The sequence below is a fragment of the Lytechinus variegatus genome, chromosome 11, assembly GCF_018143015.1.
Source record: "Lytechinus variegatus isolate NC3 chromosome 11, Lvar_3.0, whole genome shotgun sequence".
Taxonomy (NCBI): domain Eukaryota; kingdom Metazoa; phylum Echinodermata; class Echinoidea; order Temnopleuroida; family Toxopneustidae; genus Lytechinus; species Lytechinus variegatus.
Genome location: NC_054750.1, coordinates 16,797,230 through 16,819,738, shown reverse-complemented (window position 1 = coordinate 16,819,738; position 22,509 = coordinate 16,797,230). Strand labels below are relative to the sequence as shown.

The window sequence follows — 22,509 nt, the reverse complement described above, 5'->3', positions numbered from 1 at the left end:
TTGGCGTAACTACGGGGGGGGGGGTGTCCCTACCACCGTCCACACCGGGCGTCCACAAGCCAGCAATTATCTTTTTTCTCTTTTTTTAACCAAAATGCTTCCCCCCAGAAAAAAAGAACCAGGGTTAAAGAGAAAGACAATTATGATAGAGGAACACAAAATACTTTATTTTTTCAGCTTTTAATGCATCGACTTATAATCAAATATTAAATGGGGCTTAGAACATTTTTTTAAAAAGTCAATTAATAAAAATATTCCGCTCTTCGGGATTTGAGCTTTCATGAAATATCCGATCTTTTTCATGATTACCGAAAATACTTCAAATGTCAAAAAAAAAATTATCGGTGTAGTAGCTGATACCTTGCGCCCGCCTTAATTATTTTAATGTTGAGATACTTTGCTTTAATTTAATGAATTCCTAAAAGCATTAATTCTCAGATCATTTGTCGCAATCGAATGATTCGATTGGTAAGCTAGTTGTATAATTATTATGATTCATGAATTGTTTAAAATGTGTCTCTCTATCAGTTTTGAATATTTAAAAAAATGTCAGCTCGTGCTTTTTGCTCGCAATATTTTGATTAGTAAGAAATTCTTGTGTATGCGAGTTTGATACATAAATAACTAGAGAGAGGGGGGGGGGGTGTCCCTCAGCTACTTGTCCTTGCTTATTCCAATTTTTTTTATTATGCTCGTGTTGTGAGTATTTCAAAGTCTTTTCTTTTTCTCACCCTTTTTATTGTCTCGGAGCTTCCCTCTATTTCTTTGCTACGATGTATAGCCCATCTTACTTGTTTCATTTTTTTATGTTCTCATTTCATTGAAAACATAATTATTAAACTGACGTAGAAGACTTTACAACAAAATTTTGATATTGTTTTTTCTTGTTTGTTTGGCTTTCTTTTTTCTTCTCCTCAGTCCTTTTTCTAATTAGTTTCCCTTTCCTTATTTTATATTATTTCATTTCATGAGGCATCCGTCAACTTATATACAACAACAAACGTTAGAGGCGGATATCCAGTAAGGGGGCGTGGTGGTGTGCCCTCTAAAAAGAGGAAAATAGGAAGGAAAAAAAGCAGGATTTATCTTGGTGAAGATGATAGTGGTGGTGATGGTGGCGGTGATGATGATGATGATGATGATAATAATGATGGTGGTAGTGGTGATAAAGATGAGAATGAAGTTGGTGACGATGATATGATGATGATGTAATTTTGTCTTTAAAAAAATAATAGTGCAAAGGCGAAATCATTTAAAGTTTATTATGAAAATAGCAGAAAAAAATAATTTGAAAAATTGTACGTATGCGTATGGAAAATCTATCCCCCACCAAAAAAGAAAAAAAGTGAGATTTTGTTTTGTTATTTGTGACGGCGTAGGCCTATGCGAACAGCTGTGTGATATAATTATGGTAAAAAAAAGTAAATGAAATGCCAAGAAATACATGATAATGACTTTTATTGTACATTCAGTATATCAGTAGATAAATTCATACTCGTTCCAAAAAAAGAAGAAAGTGGGTATATTATGGACCATTAAAAATGGGCAGTTGCTCTATATATTATATTACATAGAATATATAGAGCAACTGCTCGTGTGTAGCGGTAAGTTATTCACCTGATCTACATAATTCATGCGGCGCACGGCGCGTGCGCAATGTTTAATAATTATTGTTGTGAATACAATGAATGTCATCAAAAACATAATAACACAGATCAAATAGTGCCAGCTCGACGCGCAAAATGAGAAAAAAATATATATTTTCTGCCCTGATAATTTGATAACCCTAACCTAACCCAATTTCTAAGTATTTTTATCATAAACAGGATAACTATATACAATGATTGAAATTAACTTTATATTCTTTTGCGAACAAAATGAATATGAAAGACAGCTTTTTGATAAAGAACACAGTTTTAGAGCGTTAGAGCGCGATTTATACCTACAACCGCTAACATAGGCGGATCCAGGGGGGCCGAGGGGCCCGGGCCCCCCTATTGGCGGAGCAAAAAAAGAAAAAAAAAGAAAGGAAAAAAGAAAAGGAAGGGAAAAGAGAGGAAAAAAGAAGAAAGGCAAACATAAGAGGAGGAACATGATTAAATGAAATAACATTAGGGGAAGACTCTGAAAATAATTTTTTTTTAAATCTATTTGTTAGGATAAAAAATTTTCGCTCGCGCTTCGCGCCTTATTGTCTTTTAGGGTATTTGCATATCTTGCTCAATATGGAGCTTGAAAAATCAAACTTTGAAGTCATTATACAAAACATATTTCAGCTGGGAAATTGAACTTTCATTACTTTGTTTCATTTACAAATTGATTTTTAAAAAGTGCTCTGTAAAAATGTCTGTGATATCATCTGAACATTATCATTTTCTGCTTGCGCTGCGCGCTCGCAAAATTTGAATTTTCAGGTACGTATTATTTTCCTGTATTCCATAAAGTTCTCAAAAAGTTCCCTATTCAGGTCAGATTGTTAAAACGTATCAGCTAGCGCCGCACGCTATAGCATTTGGATTAGTCGGTTATGTATATCCCAATATTAATTCTAAATCAAACTAATTTGATGACAGTTTATCAAAAACTTCGACTCGCGATTTCTGCTCGCATTGATAGATATATAATGCCTCTTATGCATAATTACAAAGTGCTTTAAATGTCAAGTTTTCAGGCCATAAAATTAACACATTTCGCGCTCCCATGCGAGAGAAATAGGAAGATGGTCATCAATTTCATATGATGACATAATGCCCTCATAGCATGTTCCGGTCCTATGTAAAAACTCAAAGTAATAAAAATAAAATACATCAGCTCTTTTTTAACTGTGATCCATCACAATTCACAATTTTCCCACAAAGTGTTTGCATTACAGAGCTTAAATTCACCCTTTGTTATATCATATATTTTTAGCTCGCGCTTTGCGCTCTCTTTATTGATTTTCATGATAAGAAAGTTACTTAGAATACCCAAATTCTAGGTCGAAATCTAAAACACACGTTAATTCAGATACGCAGATTGTTCTCTATTTAAATCATTATCCAGTTTCAGATCACAATATCAAAAAGTGTCTGCTCGCGGATAAATAACTTATCCTTTTCATGATAAAACATGAATAGTGCGTCCAGAATCTTTCCCCATAATTTTGTTTACCCATCACATTTCTCCTATTTTCTCCTCCCTTTTATTTTCCATTAATTTTTCTTTCGTTCACTTTTTTTCTGTCCTCTTTTCCCATAATTTATTTTACCCATCACATTTCTCCCTATTTACTCTTCCCTTTTATTTTCCATTAATTTTTCTTTCGTTCACTTTTTTTCTGTCGCCTTTCCCCTTCTAAGTTCTATTTTTTTTTCTCGTCTCACCGCTTTTCCTCATCCCCAGCCCTCGATCGACGCCCGTGCAGATTCGCAAACAATATCAAGAGTATATGTCTACTTGCAAGGGCGGAAATCTCTCCCCAAAGGTAGGGGGACCAGGGGCTGGAAAATTTGACAAGCAAAAAACAAACAAAAAAAGAAGGTTTATCACCCTCTAAAGAAGGTCATCTTGACCAAAAGAAATTTGACAAGCAAACAAGCAAAAAAAAGGGGGCATGCCAAAAGTAAGATCGTCTCTTCCAAAATACATTTCGAATTTGAACGACATGACCAAAAATAGTAGGGGGACATTTCATAATGTGCCCCCTACTATTTTGGGTGAGGGGACATGTCCCCCGGCCCTGGGGTTTGCGCCCATGTGGGTGGGGGTGTTGCGCCTCCCTATCGGGATCATATCACAGCGAGTATACACTCTTCCATATTGGAAGAGTGTTTACTCGCTGAGATTTCGATCTCACACATAATTTTATAAAAAAAAATAGAACAGCTACGCCTTGAACACAGGCCAAAATGCCTAACGATTTCTCCGCGGCATTAACAACTCTCGTAAAGGGCGCTCCATTTATAAATAACGTTGCATGAACAGCTCTCTATGGCGACGAAATTTACCGCGGAATTGCAGCCAGCAGCGTGGGAAATTGGCAGAAAATTCAAGAAGAGAACCGGTGAGTACCGATTTAACAGTATTCATGTATTAATTAATATTTATTTAATCATAAGAATAATTTTTTTTTACGGAAAGAAAGCTTAGTTCTAAGCTAGGGCGGCCCAAATGCGCGTGAGTGGAGTCCCAGTTTCTTAACACGGGTAAGTATTGCGGTGTCGCCTAGAGTGGACAGAGCTCAGTTAAACTTTTATTAATTTAAGCAATGCCCAAATGCCCCAATGACAATGTTAATGATCCAGGCAAAGCTAAAGCCAAATCCAGGCTTTCCCATCTTTGATCCTCTCTTCCATTCCCTCCTCACCCTGCCTCCATCTCCACCAGCCCCGCCCCTTTTCGAAATCAACAACACTATGTCTGGGCCTGGACGGTGGACCCAATACTATTACACACACATGCGATTTTTTATGTACGCGATAGAGCATTCAACAATCATATTTCCATGATCGCAGTATCTGAATTGCACAGTAAGTAAATTGCTAGTTCTGCACACGTCAATGTGTACGAGCTTATACCGCTCACCGGTATACCGATTTGTTAGTGTGCCTTATAAGATTTACTGACAATTTTTTCCTTCTAATCAAGATAATGGATAGTAAAATTGCAGCCCTAAAATCTCAGTAAAATTTTCACTACTTCAGTAATCAGATATTCAAAGCAAATGTAACTATACTTACAATCTTCGGGTAAGGTAAAAATTATAAACAAAATACACTGAAATCATGGATATGGTGGACTGCAAACGTCCAATCATTTAAAAAAAGAAGCTGAAGCTGTGCATGCCATATGTAGGGATGTAGATGCCATCCTAGTTGATTCTTATGGATGCATAGTGGTTTAATAAAATTCATATGCATGGCTAACTCTGGGGAGTGTTTCATGAAAGGATTTGTCGGACGTTTTATCCGACAAGTCCCATTTTATCCGACAGTTACCATAGTAAAAATGCCTCACAGCCAATCAGATTCAGAGAAAGATGTCAGATCTGACAACTCAGTGTCGGACAAAAATGTTGATGAAACACTCTCCTGGGGAGCGGGGATTTTGTTGGGGGGTATTGCATGTGTTATACACCCAGTGGCGTAACTACGGGGGCACATGCCCCCCTCCCCTTCTGCTAGCAAAAAAAGGGGAAGGAGAAAAAGAGGGAGAAAGAAAGAGAAACGTAGTGGAGGAAGAAGAAATTATTGTACATATTATGATATATTATATATATATATATATATATATATATATATTATATCACATCATATTATATTACACAAGAAATATTTCTTCATAAAGTTATAAAACATAATTTTCTTAGGGCCTATGTGTTCATCATTCATGGTGCTCGAATTTTCTGTTTAATGAGATAATATTGGATAACCTGTTGTACTATATAAAATCATTTTTTCCGTCAAATTACACCAAACATATTTCCATGCACTTCAATTTAGGCCTGTACATAGTGACATATGCCGTGATCGCCCCATTTAACAGTGGCCGCGGAAGCGGGGGGGGGGGGGCTGGGGGGCTTCACCCCCCTCCACAACCTTTTTTCCAAAACCATTTACAAAAACGTAAAAATGACCATATGATTGTGATTTTTTGCATAGTCAGCCCCCCCCCCCCACTTTGAAAACCGTTCTGCGGCCCCTGTTTAAGGTCTGAATATAAAACATTTCCAGTCCGTGCTTACGTTCGCATGAATGGATTGGGGAGATCAAAATGTCCCCATAAAAAAAATTGAGCTCGCGCTTTGCCCATGCATCATAATCAAACACGCATAGTCTTAGTGAATTCGTACAAGTCTTAGAATTCCCCTCTTCAAGTCTTGATTTAAAAAATGTTTAGCTCGTGCTTCGCGCTCGCAATGTTTGATTAGTGATGTTCATGATAATTTCATGATTACAATGACTACAAAAAGTGCTTTGTGTAAGGGTGTTCGCATTATCATGATTAGTGCTTATAACGTCATAGTTTTAGGTCTTGATATAAAAAAAAATCAGCTAGACTTTCATGCTTGCATTATTTGATCAGTGAGATACATATCCGTTTACAATCATTAGAATGTATACATTAGGTCAGTATACCTGGCAATAGAGCGCGCTTCGTGCGCCCACTAAGGGACTCAAAATTTTGGCTGGTCCCCCCCCCCCATGCCTTGACCGACTGTATACACCATAGGCAGCACCCCTTGGCCTGGAAATTACGTAGGTATGTGCCAAAAATTTAACAAAAAATACGTTATGTTCATTTTGTAATGAAAACCTTTTTATTATTTTTTTTACTTGTCCAATTTTTTTTCAACAAGGGCCCTGCTCGTATGTCTAAACTTCAGCGGCCTTCTTTATAGCGGCGCTTATCGGTAATCGGTGAAAATGTGGAGTATCCCCCCCCCCTTGCACAGTAGCTCGTATTAGCTACCCTTGGCTAAAGCTGGATCCACCAATGGAAGTAACAGAACTGAACAGAGGTGTAGACCTGATCATAAAATAGAAAGGACCACCTTTATGAATGAGACCACCACCCCCCTCGAAAATCCTGGCTATTGCTATTCCGGAATGTGACACTCATGCTTGCTCAAGTTATTCTTAACACTATTTTATGTTTACATTTTCTTTTGGTTTTTTTTGGGGGGGGTCGAGAACCCTACGTTTATTTTAATTTACTAGACTCTGCCGAGATCCGGGTTCTTTCACCTAGATTTTCTCCAGGATTAGGACCACAAGTCACCAAGATGAAAGAAGGAAAGGGGGAGGGGGCTACATACGACTGTTTTACATAAATCATTCAACGACTCATTTTTCATCCAAACAAAATAAATTCTTATCCGACTTTGGATTGATTTTTAGAAATGAATAAATGAAAATAAACAAATATATAAATAAATGATCAAATAAATAAATAGATATAAAATAAATAAAAAACAAGCAAATAAACAAATGAATTAATTAATTAAGTTTAAAAAAACTTGCTTTTATGCAAATTCCATCCCAATAAAATGTTGATTTCAAAAGAAAGGGTAAGATCAATCCAGCATGGTGCTGAAATTTCATCAAAATTTTGTGGAAAAATAATTTAAAAAACATTTCGAAATTCTATTTACTCGATTTCAAAAAAAAATATTATGCATATTATGCAGATGAAAGAGTTGATGATGTCACTCAATATAACTTTTGTGTTTTATTTTATGAACTATAGGCAATTTTCACTTTTTAGATTTGGCAATACGGAGGCTCTTCATAAACACAGTGGTGCCAAATAGTTAGTGAACCCCCGTGACCAGAAAATGAAAATATTTAAAGTGTTCAAGTTCTGCCATATTTTAGATATCTAATTGTGAAGTCAGGTGATAAAATATTGTGTTCAATAAAGTTTATTTCTCTAGGCACGCCGAACAACGTAGTGTTATTGTCTCCATTCAACACTTAGCATGAAGAAGTGCATGATTTGGTGGGGTTCACTATAACTCTGTTGCAACACTTGAAGGTTGCATTAACGGCAGTTCTACATGTTAAAAGAAAATTCCTTCTTTATTTCTTCACACAATATTTTGTATAATAAAATCTCGGAATAAAATACAGATGACATGGTGATCGAGTTAGTGACGTCATCACTTCCCTCATTTACATAAGATATAAGCCTTCAAAGTTGTGTATATAGGCCTATATAGAACTATAAGCGACATCTTGAATATCATAGTTATTTTTTTACTATTTTGTTTGGCGTCACCTCTGCCTGGGAGGCGATCGAGAACCAAAATCACTATGACCCGCACTTGTGTCTCCTAGATTGATTTAGTTGAGTATATAACAAAACGATGATGTTAATCACTTAAGAGTTCTTTTGGTTTTTATTGTTTGAATATATTTCAGTTTTGACAGTAAGAACCTTTAATGAACGCCAAAATGTTTAAACAACTGTATTTCCACATGTTCAAGGGAGAAATAAAATACAAAAGAAACTCTAATTTTGTAGGGTGACTTGTCCTTTAAAGTAGTTACAGACATTATTTTAGCCTATTATTACAAAATGTGAACAATAATTGTGTCCACAGCCACCTCCCCCCTCCACCGCTTGCAATTATGATCCAGGACTGATTTCGATTCGAATTCTCTTCGATCGTGGCGCTATAAACATTGAGCAAAGCAAAAGGGTTTGAATATCGGAGACTAGAAGCAAAGAACACATGGAGGTACAGTCCTTTCAGCGATGCATGTTTCAGCGATGAAAGGAATCAAGTAACAACGTTGATATTTCCAGTTAAAAAGCAATCGATTCGAATCTGACCTAATTAGCTATGGCGTCACTGGTGGGTTGCCGATCGCGTTGGCATGATACATATTCTTTCATGCCAGCACACGAATATATATAGCACATCTAAAAAAGATGAATAAATACCATCTAAACATCGATCCTGCATGAAATTTTGTTGAGCTGTTACTTGCTCCCTTTTGTCAAGGAAGGGCGGAGCACACCTGCTCCCCAAGGAGATGAGTGATTCATAAATATAGGGAAAGTTGTGTAAACGGTTATTTCCATTCAAGCAAGCGTCACCTCACATTGAATTTGGCCTCCGAGCTCTTGCAACGTTGTTCGTCATCGTACACTTGTTGATGATTTCAATTTCGTTATTCTGATTCTGTTGGCAATACAACTTATGAACGATGGTTTCGCTTTCACTTGTAGTTTTCATCATCTTTTCTTCTCTCTATCATGGTAAGTAAAATCAATTAACAACATACTATTTTTATAATAGGAATATACCCGGGAATATATACCACCAAGGGGTCACTGGTAACTCCATCATATCTCACTAACTCCACAGCAATGCCCTCGAAAACTTCATTTACTCATATTTATCTGTCTTCTGAGTAAACATCAAGCCAAGCCAGGGGCCAAATTTATAAACTTTGCTTTGGGCATGGACCCACTTGCTTTGGGTCACTCTTAATTGCTATAAATAAGATGTAATATCCGTGTATTTTACAAAGTTTTTGGAGAAAGATCAATATTTTGTTATCGTGGTTGTATGGTTGTGTGAACCACTCTCTCTTCTCTGCTCTGTATATTTTTTTGTTTTGTTTCTGTTTGTTTAATTGCAAACCTTTTATCTGTCTTTCGATCACCGCGCGTGTCCTCCCTCCTCTGCCGATTCTCCTCATGTTCCCGGCACCTCCTAATTAATTATCATTATTCTTCCTCCTCAACTCTCATTCTTAAAATAATGATTCTCTTCCTCCTCCTCCTCCTTGATCCCTATCCTCCTAATTATTTTTTTCCGCGTCCTTCTCCAAATTCTCTTAAGCCAGCCTGACACTTGCACGATTTTGTGTCACGCATTGGCACGACTCAAGTCGTGCCAGTGCGCAAACTAGTCGTGAACTGGCGTGAAGTGTGCGTAAACACGTCGTGACTGCGTGCCATGTCGGGACGAGAATTTTGAAATGTTCAAAATTTTGGTCACGACAAAATTTAGCGACCGGGTCGTGAACTATGCGCAAACTGTTCGTGAACTCGTCGTGAACTCGTCGAGACGATGCGGGAGGATGCGTGCCAGTGCGTGGTAGTGCGCGCCATGCCACGACTGTCACGAATAGTTCACGAACTGGCTCACGTCGTGTTCACGAATAGTTCAGCACGACACCGTCCGAATTGCGCAAACTCGTCGTGCCAATGCGGGAAGTGCTTAAACTATGCGCAAACTATGCGTGAACTCGTCGTGCCAGTTCGTGTCAATGTGGACACTGACGGGGCACGCATTCGTGAACTTGTCGTGAACTTGTCGTGAACAAGTCGTAAACAGTGCGGGAGCCTCCCAGTTCGTGCCCCAAAATGGCACGACTTGCCATGACAAAATCGTGGCCAAAAGTCGTGCAAGTGTCAGCCTGGCTTTATTCAATTCAATTCAATTTATTTCACATTTACATAAAAAGACAATACATACAATTACAATGATGAAAGGCATATAATACATGAGATCACACAAAATACAGAGAATACAAATGTGTGGAATTTAACAAAGGCCAAAGGCCTATCAAAGGCAAATCCCAAACGGTTGTTAGCAGAAAAGAAAAGTTTTATATATAAAAACAAAACATTAAAAAAACAGAACTAACCAAACACAAAAGCAACGACAAAACGGCTTAAAGAACAATTCATGAGTTTACAAGAATTTTTTTATACTTTCGTTTATAAGAGTTGAGTGTTGGACATAATTTAAGATCAATGGGTAAACTATTCCACAGACTGGGTCCAACATATTCAATTGTAGTTCGTGAGAAATTATATTTGAAATTCGGCAAATAAAAGTTGTCAGACTGTCTAGTAATGTAATTACTAACATATTTGTTTTTCACAAATAAATCGTCATAAAAAGAGGGAAGAGCATTGTAAAGAAACAAGTACATGAAATTTGCAATTTGATAGCTGTTTATATGACTGATAGTAAGTAAATTAAGTTTTTTGAACAAAGGTTGTGTACTCATTCTTGGTGAGGAATTGGTAATAACTCTTATTGCACGTTTCTGTAAAACAATTATTCGGCTTAAATGGACCATTGCACAATTACCCCAGAGTATATTGCAATAATTGAAGTAAGGCAAGACAATTGATTGATATATCATTAGAAGTATGTTTAATGGAATTGAATTTTTTAATCTGTTGATTGCACCAATGGATTTGGAAACTTTACAAGATATATAATTTATGCGGTCTTTCCAAGTCAGTTTGTTGTCTATGACTACACCCAAAAATTTCGTAGAATTAACTACAGGGATTTTACTATTTTGAATAAAAATGTCAAAGTTGTCGGATGAAATGTTCTTATTTTTAGGTTGAAATATCATACAACATGTCTTGTCAACATTCAATTTTAATTTATTGGCAAGAAACCACTCATTTATTTTTTTCAGTTCTAAATTTATTGTTGAGGTTAAATCATCTGTATCATCCCCAGACAAAAACAAGTTTGTATCATCTGCAAAAAATATTGAGAGTTTATGGGATATTACTAGCATGCTGTAAATCATTTATAAAAATCAAAAAAGTAACGGGCCTAACACAGAGCCTTGGGGCACTCCGATGTTGACATGTTTCATCTCAGAAGAGACATTGTCAAAAGAAACATATTGTTTTCTGTCCTGAAGATAACTCTTAAACCAGTCAAGGCTACTCCTCTTACACCATAATGTTGTAATTTTTTTTAATGATATGAATGACTAATACAATCAAAGGCCTTTGATAAATCTAGGAATATACCAACTGTAAATTGTTTGTTTTCAAAGGCCTTTGCAATTGTGGAAGTGAATTCAAGTAATGCCATGTATAGAGGAGTAGCCCTGTCTAAAACCAAACTGTTTTGAACACAGAATGTTATTTTTACATAAAAAGGGCATGAAACGATTGTATATCAAACGTTCGAATATCTTTGAGAATGTTGTTAAAATGGATATCGGTCTATAATTTGAAAGCAACTGTTTACTTCCTCTTTTGTAAATGGGACGAATTTTTGCTATTTTAAGACTACTAGGGAAACAACCAGTGTTCAATGACAGGTTAAAAATAAAACACAACGGCTTAACTATAAAGCATATACATTTTTTCAGAACCTTTGTACTTATGTTATCGTATCCGACACTTTTGTTTATATTAAGTTTTGAGTTTTGACACAATATCAAGAATTTCATATATTTGTACAGGTTTTAAAAAAAGAGAGTTTAAATAATTTCCTTGTAACAGATTACTGAAGTGGATAGTACTATCAGGTAAATCGTTAGCAATGTGAGAACCTACTGATGAAAAATAGCTATTGAAAGAATTAACAATACTCTGCTTATCGGAAATCACTAGACCATTGCTTTCAATTATGTCACATTGCACTTTACCTCGGGTTCTTTTGAACGATTCATTGATAACATTCCAAGTTGATTTGACATCTCTTTTTACATCATTAAATTTGTTAAAATAATAATTACGTTTTCTAGTGCGTACTTCGTTTGTAACCTTGTTTCTATAATAATATTTATATATACACTTCTTCTGTAAGGTGATGGATTCTTGAGGTATTTACGATAAAATAAGTTTTTCTTATTGCACAATTTTCTTAATTCATTATCAAACCATGGTTTATCATTCTTTTTACGTTTGACCTGATTTTCCATGTAAGGAAAAGATTCATTGTAAGTATCAATAAACAATTTCATAAATATATCGAAGCAAACATTTGCATTGTCATTAGCAAGGTTTCTCTCCCAGTTAATTTCTCCAAGCTTATCACAAAAAGTAGAAAGATTCGCATCATTTATTCGTCTTTTCTTCTTTGAAGTATTTTCATTGATAAATGAGATGTCAAAATTGAAATATGCATATAGTGTCAAATGATCACTTACATCTGTGACAATTATTCCGGAGCGTAAAAAAATGTTCAGGTCTATTTGTAAGTATGTTATCTATTAATGTACCTGAGAAACTTGTTATTCTCCCTCCCCCTCGGTCATGTCGGCTCCCCCTAAGTCTCCATGTGTTTTTTTTTCCTCATGCCTCCTCCTCCATGTCCTCCTCCTCTTCCTTACCCCCCCTTACCCTGTTCATCATCATCATCATTATGTTGTTCCAGCCCATCTTTAAATTCTTTTAAAACAAGTTTGATAAGTCCTGAAGTCAATAACCGTACTATCGGCCTTGGAGTGATAAGACCGAAAAAGAAGCCATGTGCACTTTATGCTCTCTGAACACTGATATCAAATACTTCCAAAATTAAAGAAGGAAGATAATTGGATGAGAGATAGATCAGATAGAACTATACTCCATGGTAGCTCAAGTGACATGAGTGAAGTTCTCTGAACTTTTAGAAGTAAGCCTACATTCGGTAAACATGTTATTAATCATCATCGTCGCCGTATCCAAGGAGCAACAAATAACGTCAAGGGTTTACCCTTTTGAATGAACATTGAAAAAATATCTACTTGGCAAGGTCAGTATTTATAAATCATACCTCTTTTTCAATTAATAATTTCCCTTTTTATATCTAATTTGTATATGTATTTGTATTGGGATTAGTGTATAGTCACTATAGATGCTGATGATCGTTTCACACTGTGTTGTAAAAACTGAAATGTTAAATCAGGTCGAGGAGAGACAACCTTTTCCAAATGAGGTCTCAACACTAAGAGGAATGAAACCTTTGGAAAAGGTAGGCTTGTGTCGAAACAGAAAAATCAAAGAATAAGAACAAAGAAAGTTTGAAAAAAATCGGACAAATATACATGACAAAGTTATGAGCATTTGAATATTGCATTCACTAATGCTATATGGAGACCCTCCCATTAATTAGTACACATCTCTATGGTGTAGTGTGATGTCACATGTGAATAACTTTCCCTATGATGGACTGTAAAATACCCTCAAAATGTCTCTTTTTCTTGTGGTGATACAAACTCTTTATCCATGATGTATTCTTTGAAAATCAGAATATACCCTCCTATAGAAAGAACACATGATGTGATAAAAGAGGCAATTTGTTCACAAGTGACATCACACATATTTGTCGCATTGCCAATTTGAGGATCATTATAGCATTAGTGATCACAATATTCAAATGATGATAACTCTCATAATTTGTCCGATTTTTCTCAAACTTTCGTTGATCCGTTTCTTTGATTTTTCTGTTTTTCACACAAGCTATCTTTTTCTGAAAGTTTCATTCTCTTTGAAGTTGTTGAATTCAGCCCTATAGGTTGGATACAACATTTGGAAAAGGTTGTCACTCTTCAAGCCTTTCAATTGCTGATTTAACATATAGATTTTTAGCGCGTTGAAAACTTTGTGATATAATAGTTAGCTATATTATGCTGGTTATTAACTTTTGTTGGTATAAGAAAAATATCACCCATCGATTTGATGCACCGATAAGAAAAGAAGGCAGTACTAGCTATCAAGTTGATAGAATTCAACCATTATAGCTTTGTATACTAACTGTTTTCGATCATATGCTTTGAAATCATGTCAGCCTACACATAAATTGACTCCTTCAGCCTGCATACATGTGCCGTTAGTCAATACTTTTAAATCATATACCAACAAGTGAAAAAAAATTATACCACCTTTTCCGATGTTGAGAAACGAATTTCTCCTCTCCTGCATGTCTTCAAGAATTTTATATGTGGATTTCTTGTATTAACCCATCTGACCTTTGACAATCATTGATCGAGCGATACTCCTATCATCGCTGATACCAGATAACTCCAAAAGAAACAGGTGGAAATTCAGGTGCTTTTTGACATTTCAACAACAAATTAACCTTTTTCCGTTTTCCAGCGAAAACTCCTGGCGAAGTGCCATTTTTAAAAAGTAAGGCACTGGCTTTTATCATGATGGCTCTCACTCTCTTCCTCTCTCGACAGGTGGGCCATCATAAAATACATTGTTAATCGCCCCCCCCCCCCCACCCTCCTATCTCTTCTCCCCCCCCCCCCTCTCTCTCTTTCTCTCCCTCTCCATCTCTCTCATTCTTCCTCTCCCCTGTACCTCTTCCCTCTCTTCTCATTCCTCATCACATGGACATGGGCGTCAGCTAGTCTGCTGGGCATACCCTTCACTCGAGTTAAGGGTCTGAATATGCAGCCTACTCATGCCTTGTGTACTGAAGGCTCTCTCGCTCAGGGTCTGTGCCTGCAGACTAGGCGTCAGCCTCATGAACGGGAGGTCGTGGGTTCGATCTAGTCTGCAGGCGCAGACCCTGATCGGAACTTTGATCAACCAGTGTGCCTCCACGCAAAGACTAGCACATACAAAACTTGCTGTTCTAATACAGAACGAGAGGGTCTTCAGTACACAAGGCATGAGTAGGTTGCACATTTAGACCCTTAACTCAAGTCAGGGGTTTGCCCAGCAGACTAGGTTCGATCCTCGGCGAGTCGTTCGATCCTCGGCGAGTCATGCCAAATAATTAAATGGGGAAGTAATACTGCCTTCTTGCTATATAGGCGCTCAGCATATACTCAAGAGAACTTATAGGGTAATAATAACACATTATATCATGCAGGGCTTCCTGGCAGAATAATTTCCTGATGGTGGCTACCTTGGGTAAAAAAAACATCATAATTCTTATTTATTATTTACCACCTAGAGTAAAAAGAGAAAATGAGTCCTGGGTCAATTAAGTGACACTTTTCATGAAGTTTCATTTTAAAACACCACCCCCACACAACTAGATTTATTTTAAAGAGGAATCCAATCCTGTATTCAAAATGATTTTTTTTAATGAAAATTAAAGAAAGGAATTTTTGGCAAAGATGGAAGTCGGACCATGCAGGAAATGGAAAGCCATGTCTGAGAATATTCATTCTTCATATTTTATATTATTTATCGCGTGGTCGCAGTCAAGTTCCCTCATGGAATCCTATTATCGTGATTGTCTACAGTGTAGGCCTTTATAAACTGTATGTCTTGTAGATATTTCATTGCATTTTCATTATACATGTACATTAGCAAAAAGCACTGAAATTATTTTCTTCTTAACCAACATTGGCATCGAATCACAGTATCATAAACACGTTGAATCAAACTAAAATAGCGCCGTGGCAAAAAAGAAAAGGCGACACACATTATTGTTGAAAAGAATATTATTGAAAAAAAATATCTAGGAGCAAAAATGGGAGGGGAAGAGGTAAAAAAATAATAACGAAAAAGGAACAAAGACAAATAAATCAACAGTCGAAATAGATTTAGATTTATTTATTTCCGTTCAAACAAATGATATAATCCAAGTAACAGTGCATGTTCAAAGTAATAATACATAAAGTTCTATAACATTTCATAACAAATATTGAAGATAAATTATCTGAACAGAGGGACTTGCCAAGAAAAGCAGAGCTTGTAAAAAAAGGCAAGTCCCTAAACTTAGTTCCAATACTAATCAACATAATATTGACAAAATAAAAACAAATATATAGGCCTACGTCATTCATTCGATCTAAAGCTCATTTATATTGTGCAGGGGCTTCGCCAGGATGCTTTGATGGAGGGGGGGGGGGGTGAATGTGACGTCAATGTTTATAGTTGAATAGCAGGAATGATATCGAGTAACACGACTCAAAACTCTCCCTTTTTTTTACTTCTTTCTTCCTTTTTTTCTCCATCTTCTTGTTTTTGTTTCACTATTGAAATAAAAATAAAGGGGCGGTTACACCCCTGTCGATCCACCATTTCTTTTTTTCAAATGAAACGTAGAAGCATTCAGACAAGATGAAAATGTTTGAATGACATGTTAAATGAGGTCCAGTGATGGCCAGCATAAATCGAAATTAAATGATTTTCCTAATTCATGCAAAAGATTCAAGAAGTGTACTTTTCAAGTTAAATTCACAAGTATACTCAACCGAGACAAACTGTTTAAATGGCATGTCAAGGAGGTCAAGTACAAATTACCAGCAATTTCAGAGAAGGAGGGTTCAAATAGGCAATTCAATTATATTATACTTCTAACTTTTTAGTACTGTTATATTTTATACTTTTTAGCTTCGAATAGAATCACCGATAATTTTTTTTAAGATGACATAAGAAATCGTGACCGAAAAGTGATAGGCTTATGAATATAGAAAAATGAAATATAAATCTTAAGAAAATGAAATGTAAAAAAAAAATCAACAAAACTCTAGTGAAGTTAAGCATAAGAATTTTTATGGACGGAAATAACTTTTAATACCTTTTAAAGATACCTTATATTTTGCAAGCTAAAGAAAAAGTCATCCAAGATTAGCATAGAACTATAGGCTATTGTTTAGTAAAGTAATGTATAATCACCATCGTAACGGGAAAGTGAAAGCAACACAAATTAATAGACTTGCTAAAATAAAATGAAATATAAAAGAGAAAATGGGAAAGGGAAAAGGAATAAAAAACGATGGTGAAGTTCAGCAAATAAACTTTCGGAAAACCTAACTTAATGAAGACCATGAAATGATGCCCGATGGTTAAAGTTCCTTTGCGAGGGACTTTGTTTAAATGTATCATCTAATTCATGAAATAAAAAGTGAAATATGAAAATAGAAGTTGAAAGACATTTTCTACATTTATGTATGTTTAAGTAAATAATTTATTGTGATATTTGCTCCATATTTATTATTTCATTATTTATTTGTTATCATTTAGTCGACGCAGCCCCAACCAAAGAAAAACGTTCGTTATTGCAACTCAACACTGTAATTAGCTGCTACACTGGTAAGAGTGGATTTGATTTCAATGGCTACGGGTGTTGGTGTGGACTGGGAGGCAGCGGAAACCCGGTAGATGACGTCGACAGGTGGGTATTCATAAAATATAATTTATCAATTCTCCCTCCCCCTCTCCCTCCCCCCCCCCCTCTCTCTCTCTTCTCCCCCTTTTTTTTTCTCTCTCTCCCTCTCCCTGACACCCCCTTCTCTCTCCAGACGTTTCTACCCCGCCCCCTCACTCGGATTTCTTATCAATAAAGAATTACTCTCAGCTGATATCTTTTCGGGCTGCTTTCCAAACCTAAACCCAAAATAGAATCTTATTTTATTAAAGTATATATTTTTTATTATGGGTCTATGATTTTATCACTTGCGTAAACAAAACATATACACTGTAAAAACTGTGGTGTTAAAACTGACACCAATTGGTGTTAATAGAGGACCACACCCTGAGGTGTTAAAATTACACCCTAGAGATTGAACATAACACCAAAGAGTGAAAATGTAACAACCATAGGTGTTGTAATAACACCTATAGGTGTAAAACTAACACCACCAATTTAACACCGGTGTAAAATAACTGGTGTGGGCCTCTATGTACACCGGTTAACACACCGGTTAACACCACAGTTTTTGCTGTGTACCTTTCTGATTTCTGAAGAATTCCTCATTTTTTTGCTCAATCACTGAATTATCAAAGGAGTATAAAAGCGAGAAAATACATATGTACAGCAGCGTTGGACACTCTTGTATTTATATTGAATATATATAATTTATAGAGTATACACATGATCATTCACAGGACCAAAAGCTTTTTAAAAATATATCAAACTCTGATAAAGAAAACGATGGGTTTTTGTTATCTGAAGGTAAGCATTATTTTTTGGAAAAAAATTGTATGCACGCCGTCCTGAATATAACAGGTGGGATCAATGTCCCCACTTTCATTTTGATTATGTTAATTACTTGAAATAATTTCATATTGTCACGTGTATAGGTACGGTCTCCCTTAATTGGAACAAAATAATTTGCTGCAGTGACTATCTTACACATTAAATCAGTAGTCAAAACTTTGTTTTCATTCTTGGAGGACAAATAAATAATTTCACAGTAAAATACAAATGAATAAGTGGGGATCATTAGCTTGATCATTGCAATTTTACATATTTATGAGAGCATGCATGCATAAGTCTTTCGCCGAAATAATACAAAAGTTTACAATTTCATAACTTTGTTATTCCTTGTCCGGTTTTAAATTCCATTGCTTTGTTTGTCTGATTAACTTTATCTGTTCAAAATTATTGTCAATTATTGTACCCATTAGCGTACCTAACGGCTAGGGGGATTCTATCGGCAGACTGCCCCCCCCCCGACGAGTCACAAATCATGCAGGGGGCGTATTCATGCCCCCCCCCCCGACGAGTCAAAACTCATGCAGGGGGCGTATTCATGCCACCCCCCCCCCCCCGACGAGTCACAACTGAACAGAAAACACAGACGTGTACCCCCTGTTTTGAACATGAAGACTTTGTGTGTGTGTGTGTGTGTGTGTGAAGATAAGATATCCTTTATTAGTGGCTGAAGACCTTCTTTTTTTTGCTTGTCATTTTTTCGCAGACTTTGCCCCCCTTTTGGAAAATCCTAGGTATGCCAGTGGCTGTACCCCTTTAATCTACTGGTGAATGATAGACCTCATCCTCCTCTTCGCCAACCACCCATAAAACATTTAAACTGAAAGGGAATTAGAAATTATGAGCCTCAGATTTTTATTCAATAAATACCTTCTATAATCATATGCCCAGAGAATAATTTGAGGTTTTCGGGTTGGCTTTGTCAAGCTTCAATTCAGTAATTTTCATTAATTTTCAAGAATCAACACCAATTTAACTTAAAGTGATTGGTTAACATTGGTATGACTTAAGGTCACACTTGTCACCTGTGTCTGTGATATGTTACAAAAATGAAGCCCAGAAAAAATTGTGTTCGAAAATCATTATTTAGTGCTTCAAAAATTGAAATATAAAGTGACCGGAAACACCATCTTAATTTCATCCCATACACTTGTGTACTATTTAGGTGTCTATAAGACGCCTATTTACATAATCTGAGTTTGCTTGTAGTTTTAGCTTTTCATTCTCAATAATGGTTGTTTTCAGGGTTTATTAGTTCTAATGCATGCACTTGTCCACATATTTCATCTTGGTTTGAGAATTTTTTAAATCGGCTGCTCACAAAGTTAAACAATACCTTTAAGTCTGGAATTATTGATTATTCCAATAGGTGTTGTATGGCCCATGATAACTGCTACCAGGCTCTACAGGACGAAGGGTGTGGACTTTATTTCACATCCTATGAATATTCCGAGCAAAACTGTGGATCGAGAAATGGATCAATTACTTGTGGTAAACATCATTTTCTACAATTATTTTTCATCTTTCAGCTTCTGGCTCTCTCTAAAGTCTAAACTTTCACCAACCATTTTCATTACATTCTTACCATAGGCGGATCCAGCTTTTGGCGAAGGGGGGGGGGGCGCACTGCCGAGCGGCGCACATATTTTTGCACTTCACCGGCGCCATAAAAGAAAATGTTGAAAAAGAAAAAGGGGTAATGCCTGACCCTGTCAAAACACGCACATGCACACACACACACATGCATATATATATATATATATATATATATATGACTCATATCATATAGATATATATGACTCATGAGATAGAGACACATATTTCACCGACAAATTAATGCGAGCGCGAAGCGCGAGCAGAAATTTTTAAAGTATACTGACCTGAAAATAGGAAAAAGGTGCCTGTTTAGGACTGTTTGCAGTAACTCATGAGGAGGATACATATCTTACTACACAGATAATGCGAGTGCCGAGGGCGAGCTGAAATTTACTTATATTCTGACCAGAAAGCTTGATATTCTAAGCATTCTTGGTACCAATGATTAAGATGGGTATCTAAAAAAATGCGAGCGCGAAGCGCGAGCTTAAAATTTTGATATTTCGATCTGAAAACATTACAGTTTAATGTACGTTTTAATAAAGAACAAGATTATATCCAACAAAAGATTATTGCAAATCGAAGCGGGAGTTCTTTTGAGGTTCAGAACTAAAAACGGGACATTCTATTCACCTATTTAATCATGAAAAGTATGGGGTTTTGCTACAGAAATGATGCGAGCGCGAAGCGCGAGCTGAAAATTTTTATGTTCCAATCTGAAAAGCGGATAATTTGAGCACGATTTTTAATAAAGAACGAGTTGTGTAGCTCAATCTCGTTTGCTGATTTCTGTGTAACATTACCATCTTATTGTTTTTGCACATGCGGAATTATCGGGGGAGGGCAAAACGATCATTCTTGACCGCGGCGCCGATCTAGATTTGGTTAGCAATAGGCCCTTCTTCATTATTCTACCGGCGCTTATTTATTGAAATCAGGGGACGCTGATCATTCTTGACCGGCGCCGATTTAAATTTAGGTGGCGCCGGTTAAGACAAAGGCAGCGCCGATTTGTCTTGACCGGCGCCGATTTAAACAAGTAGTACTGATTATTTTTACCGACGTTACGTAAGATTCAGGTAGCGGCAATCCATAATCGACTGGCGCCGATCTAGAACCAGGAGGCGCCGATTATTCTTGACTGGCGCCGATTTATAACCAGATGACGCCGATTGTTCTTGTCCAGCGTCGATTTAGATTTAGGTGGCGCTAATTATCCTTGATCGGCGCCGGTTAAGACTCTGGCAGTGCCGATTTTTCTTGACTGGCGCCGATTTATAACTACATGTAAATAGCGGTGATTATTCTTGTCCGGCGCCGATTTAGATTAAGGTGGCGCTGATTATTCTTGATTGGCGCCAGTTATATGCAGGCAGCGCACTGCTACCGGCGAAGTTGTTGGGAAAAGGGTAGTTAAAAGAAAAAATAAGGAAGATGATATGATTACGCTTTGCTGGGGATAGTCTTTCCTTTAATGTTGCTAATGTTATATCAGTGTATATTTTTTTTAAGCAGCGCCTTTTCCCTTTCTTTCCTTTATTTTTAATTTTTCAAGCGGCGCCTTTTCTTTCTTTTACTTTTTTTTTGAGCGGCGCCTTCGGCGCCGCTCAAATATTAGGGGGGCGCGCGCACCCTGCGCACCCCCCCCTGGATCCGCCGATGCTTACAGCCCTATCATCACCTCAGAGATGGATAGCATTATCAATCACCAGCACCCTCTGAGCCTATAAATCTTTGAAATAAATACCCCTATAACTCAAGTGAGAAAAAAAGTTTCGTCACCTTTAGTTGGTCTTGCACCCCCCTATCAAAATGTTTTCTTGCGTCGCCCCCGGGGGCGTCGCCAATCTTGATCCATTCCCATAGTATTTTACCATCTGGTAGGTCAAATATTATTTCACTTTTCACTCCCATTTTAATATTATAATCACAATAGGCCTATAGTATACTGAAATTAATTTCGAAAGTCTTAACCTTTTTATGTTGCCGGGTTTACAGAAATTCAAGTTCCACTCTATAAACTCGAGTACTGTTTACAAATATCTTTACAGTAATAATATATTATTGATACAATGACTATTATCTCTCGATTTATATTGGTGTGTGTATATAGGCGGATCACCAGCTGACCCCGAGACAGAATGCAGCTTCAAACTGTGTGAATGCGATCGTCGCATTGCGTCGTGCCTTCGCCAACACACCTATCACGATGTATTTGCCGACTTTCCGAAGAGCTTCTGCGACCCTCGTCTCGCTCACACTGGCACCGTGATCGTCGACGAGACCCCCAATTCGCCCGACGTCGTACCGATTGCGGGAGATGCGAGAGGCGCCTATCAGCAAGTCCCTGCCGGCATACTCGGGCAGATTCCTCCCAGAAACTAATCTACTTTTCTTGTTTCGAGGGGCACCAGGGTTTTGTTAAACAGGGAGGGGATGAAAGGATCGACCTATAACGTCCCTGCCCCCCACCCTTCTGTAGATCTCTCATTGAAACATTGGGTATTTTCAGGGGCCGTGGAATGTGTGTATGTGGGGGCCTGGGGCCCGGGCCTGGGGCTTAACTCTACACATTTCTTTTTTAAATAAAGGTGTACAAAAATAAAAAAAATACCACATAATTTTATTATTTTTGGCATGGTCAGCCACCCCCCCCCCCCCCAAACACACACTTTCAAATCCGTTGATACTGTAAACATCATACGAAAATATGCCCATTTTTTGTGAGCCTATGTTATCTTGTATCATGTATTTTGAACGAC

General features: G+C 37.0%; 1 protein-coding gene across 1 annotated transcript; it reads left to right on the top strand.

Annotated features, from left to right (window-relative positions):
* The first annotated feature begins 8,528 nt into the window (after positions 1-8,528).
* LOC121424395 (acidic phospholipase A2-like) lies at positions 8,529-22,288 on the top strand. The gene is made up of 4 exons (XM_041620063.1): positions 8,529-8,745; positions 17,179-17,329; positions 19,521-19,642; positions 21,861-22,288. The coding sequence occupies exons 1-4, from the start codon at positions 8,694-8,696 to the stop codon at positions 22,130-22,132; spliced, it is 597 nt and encodes a 198-aa protein (XP_041475997.1). The 5' UTR covers positions 8,529-8,693; the 3' UTR covers positions 22,133-22,288.
* Positions 22,289-22,509: the final 221 nt, after the last annotated feature.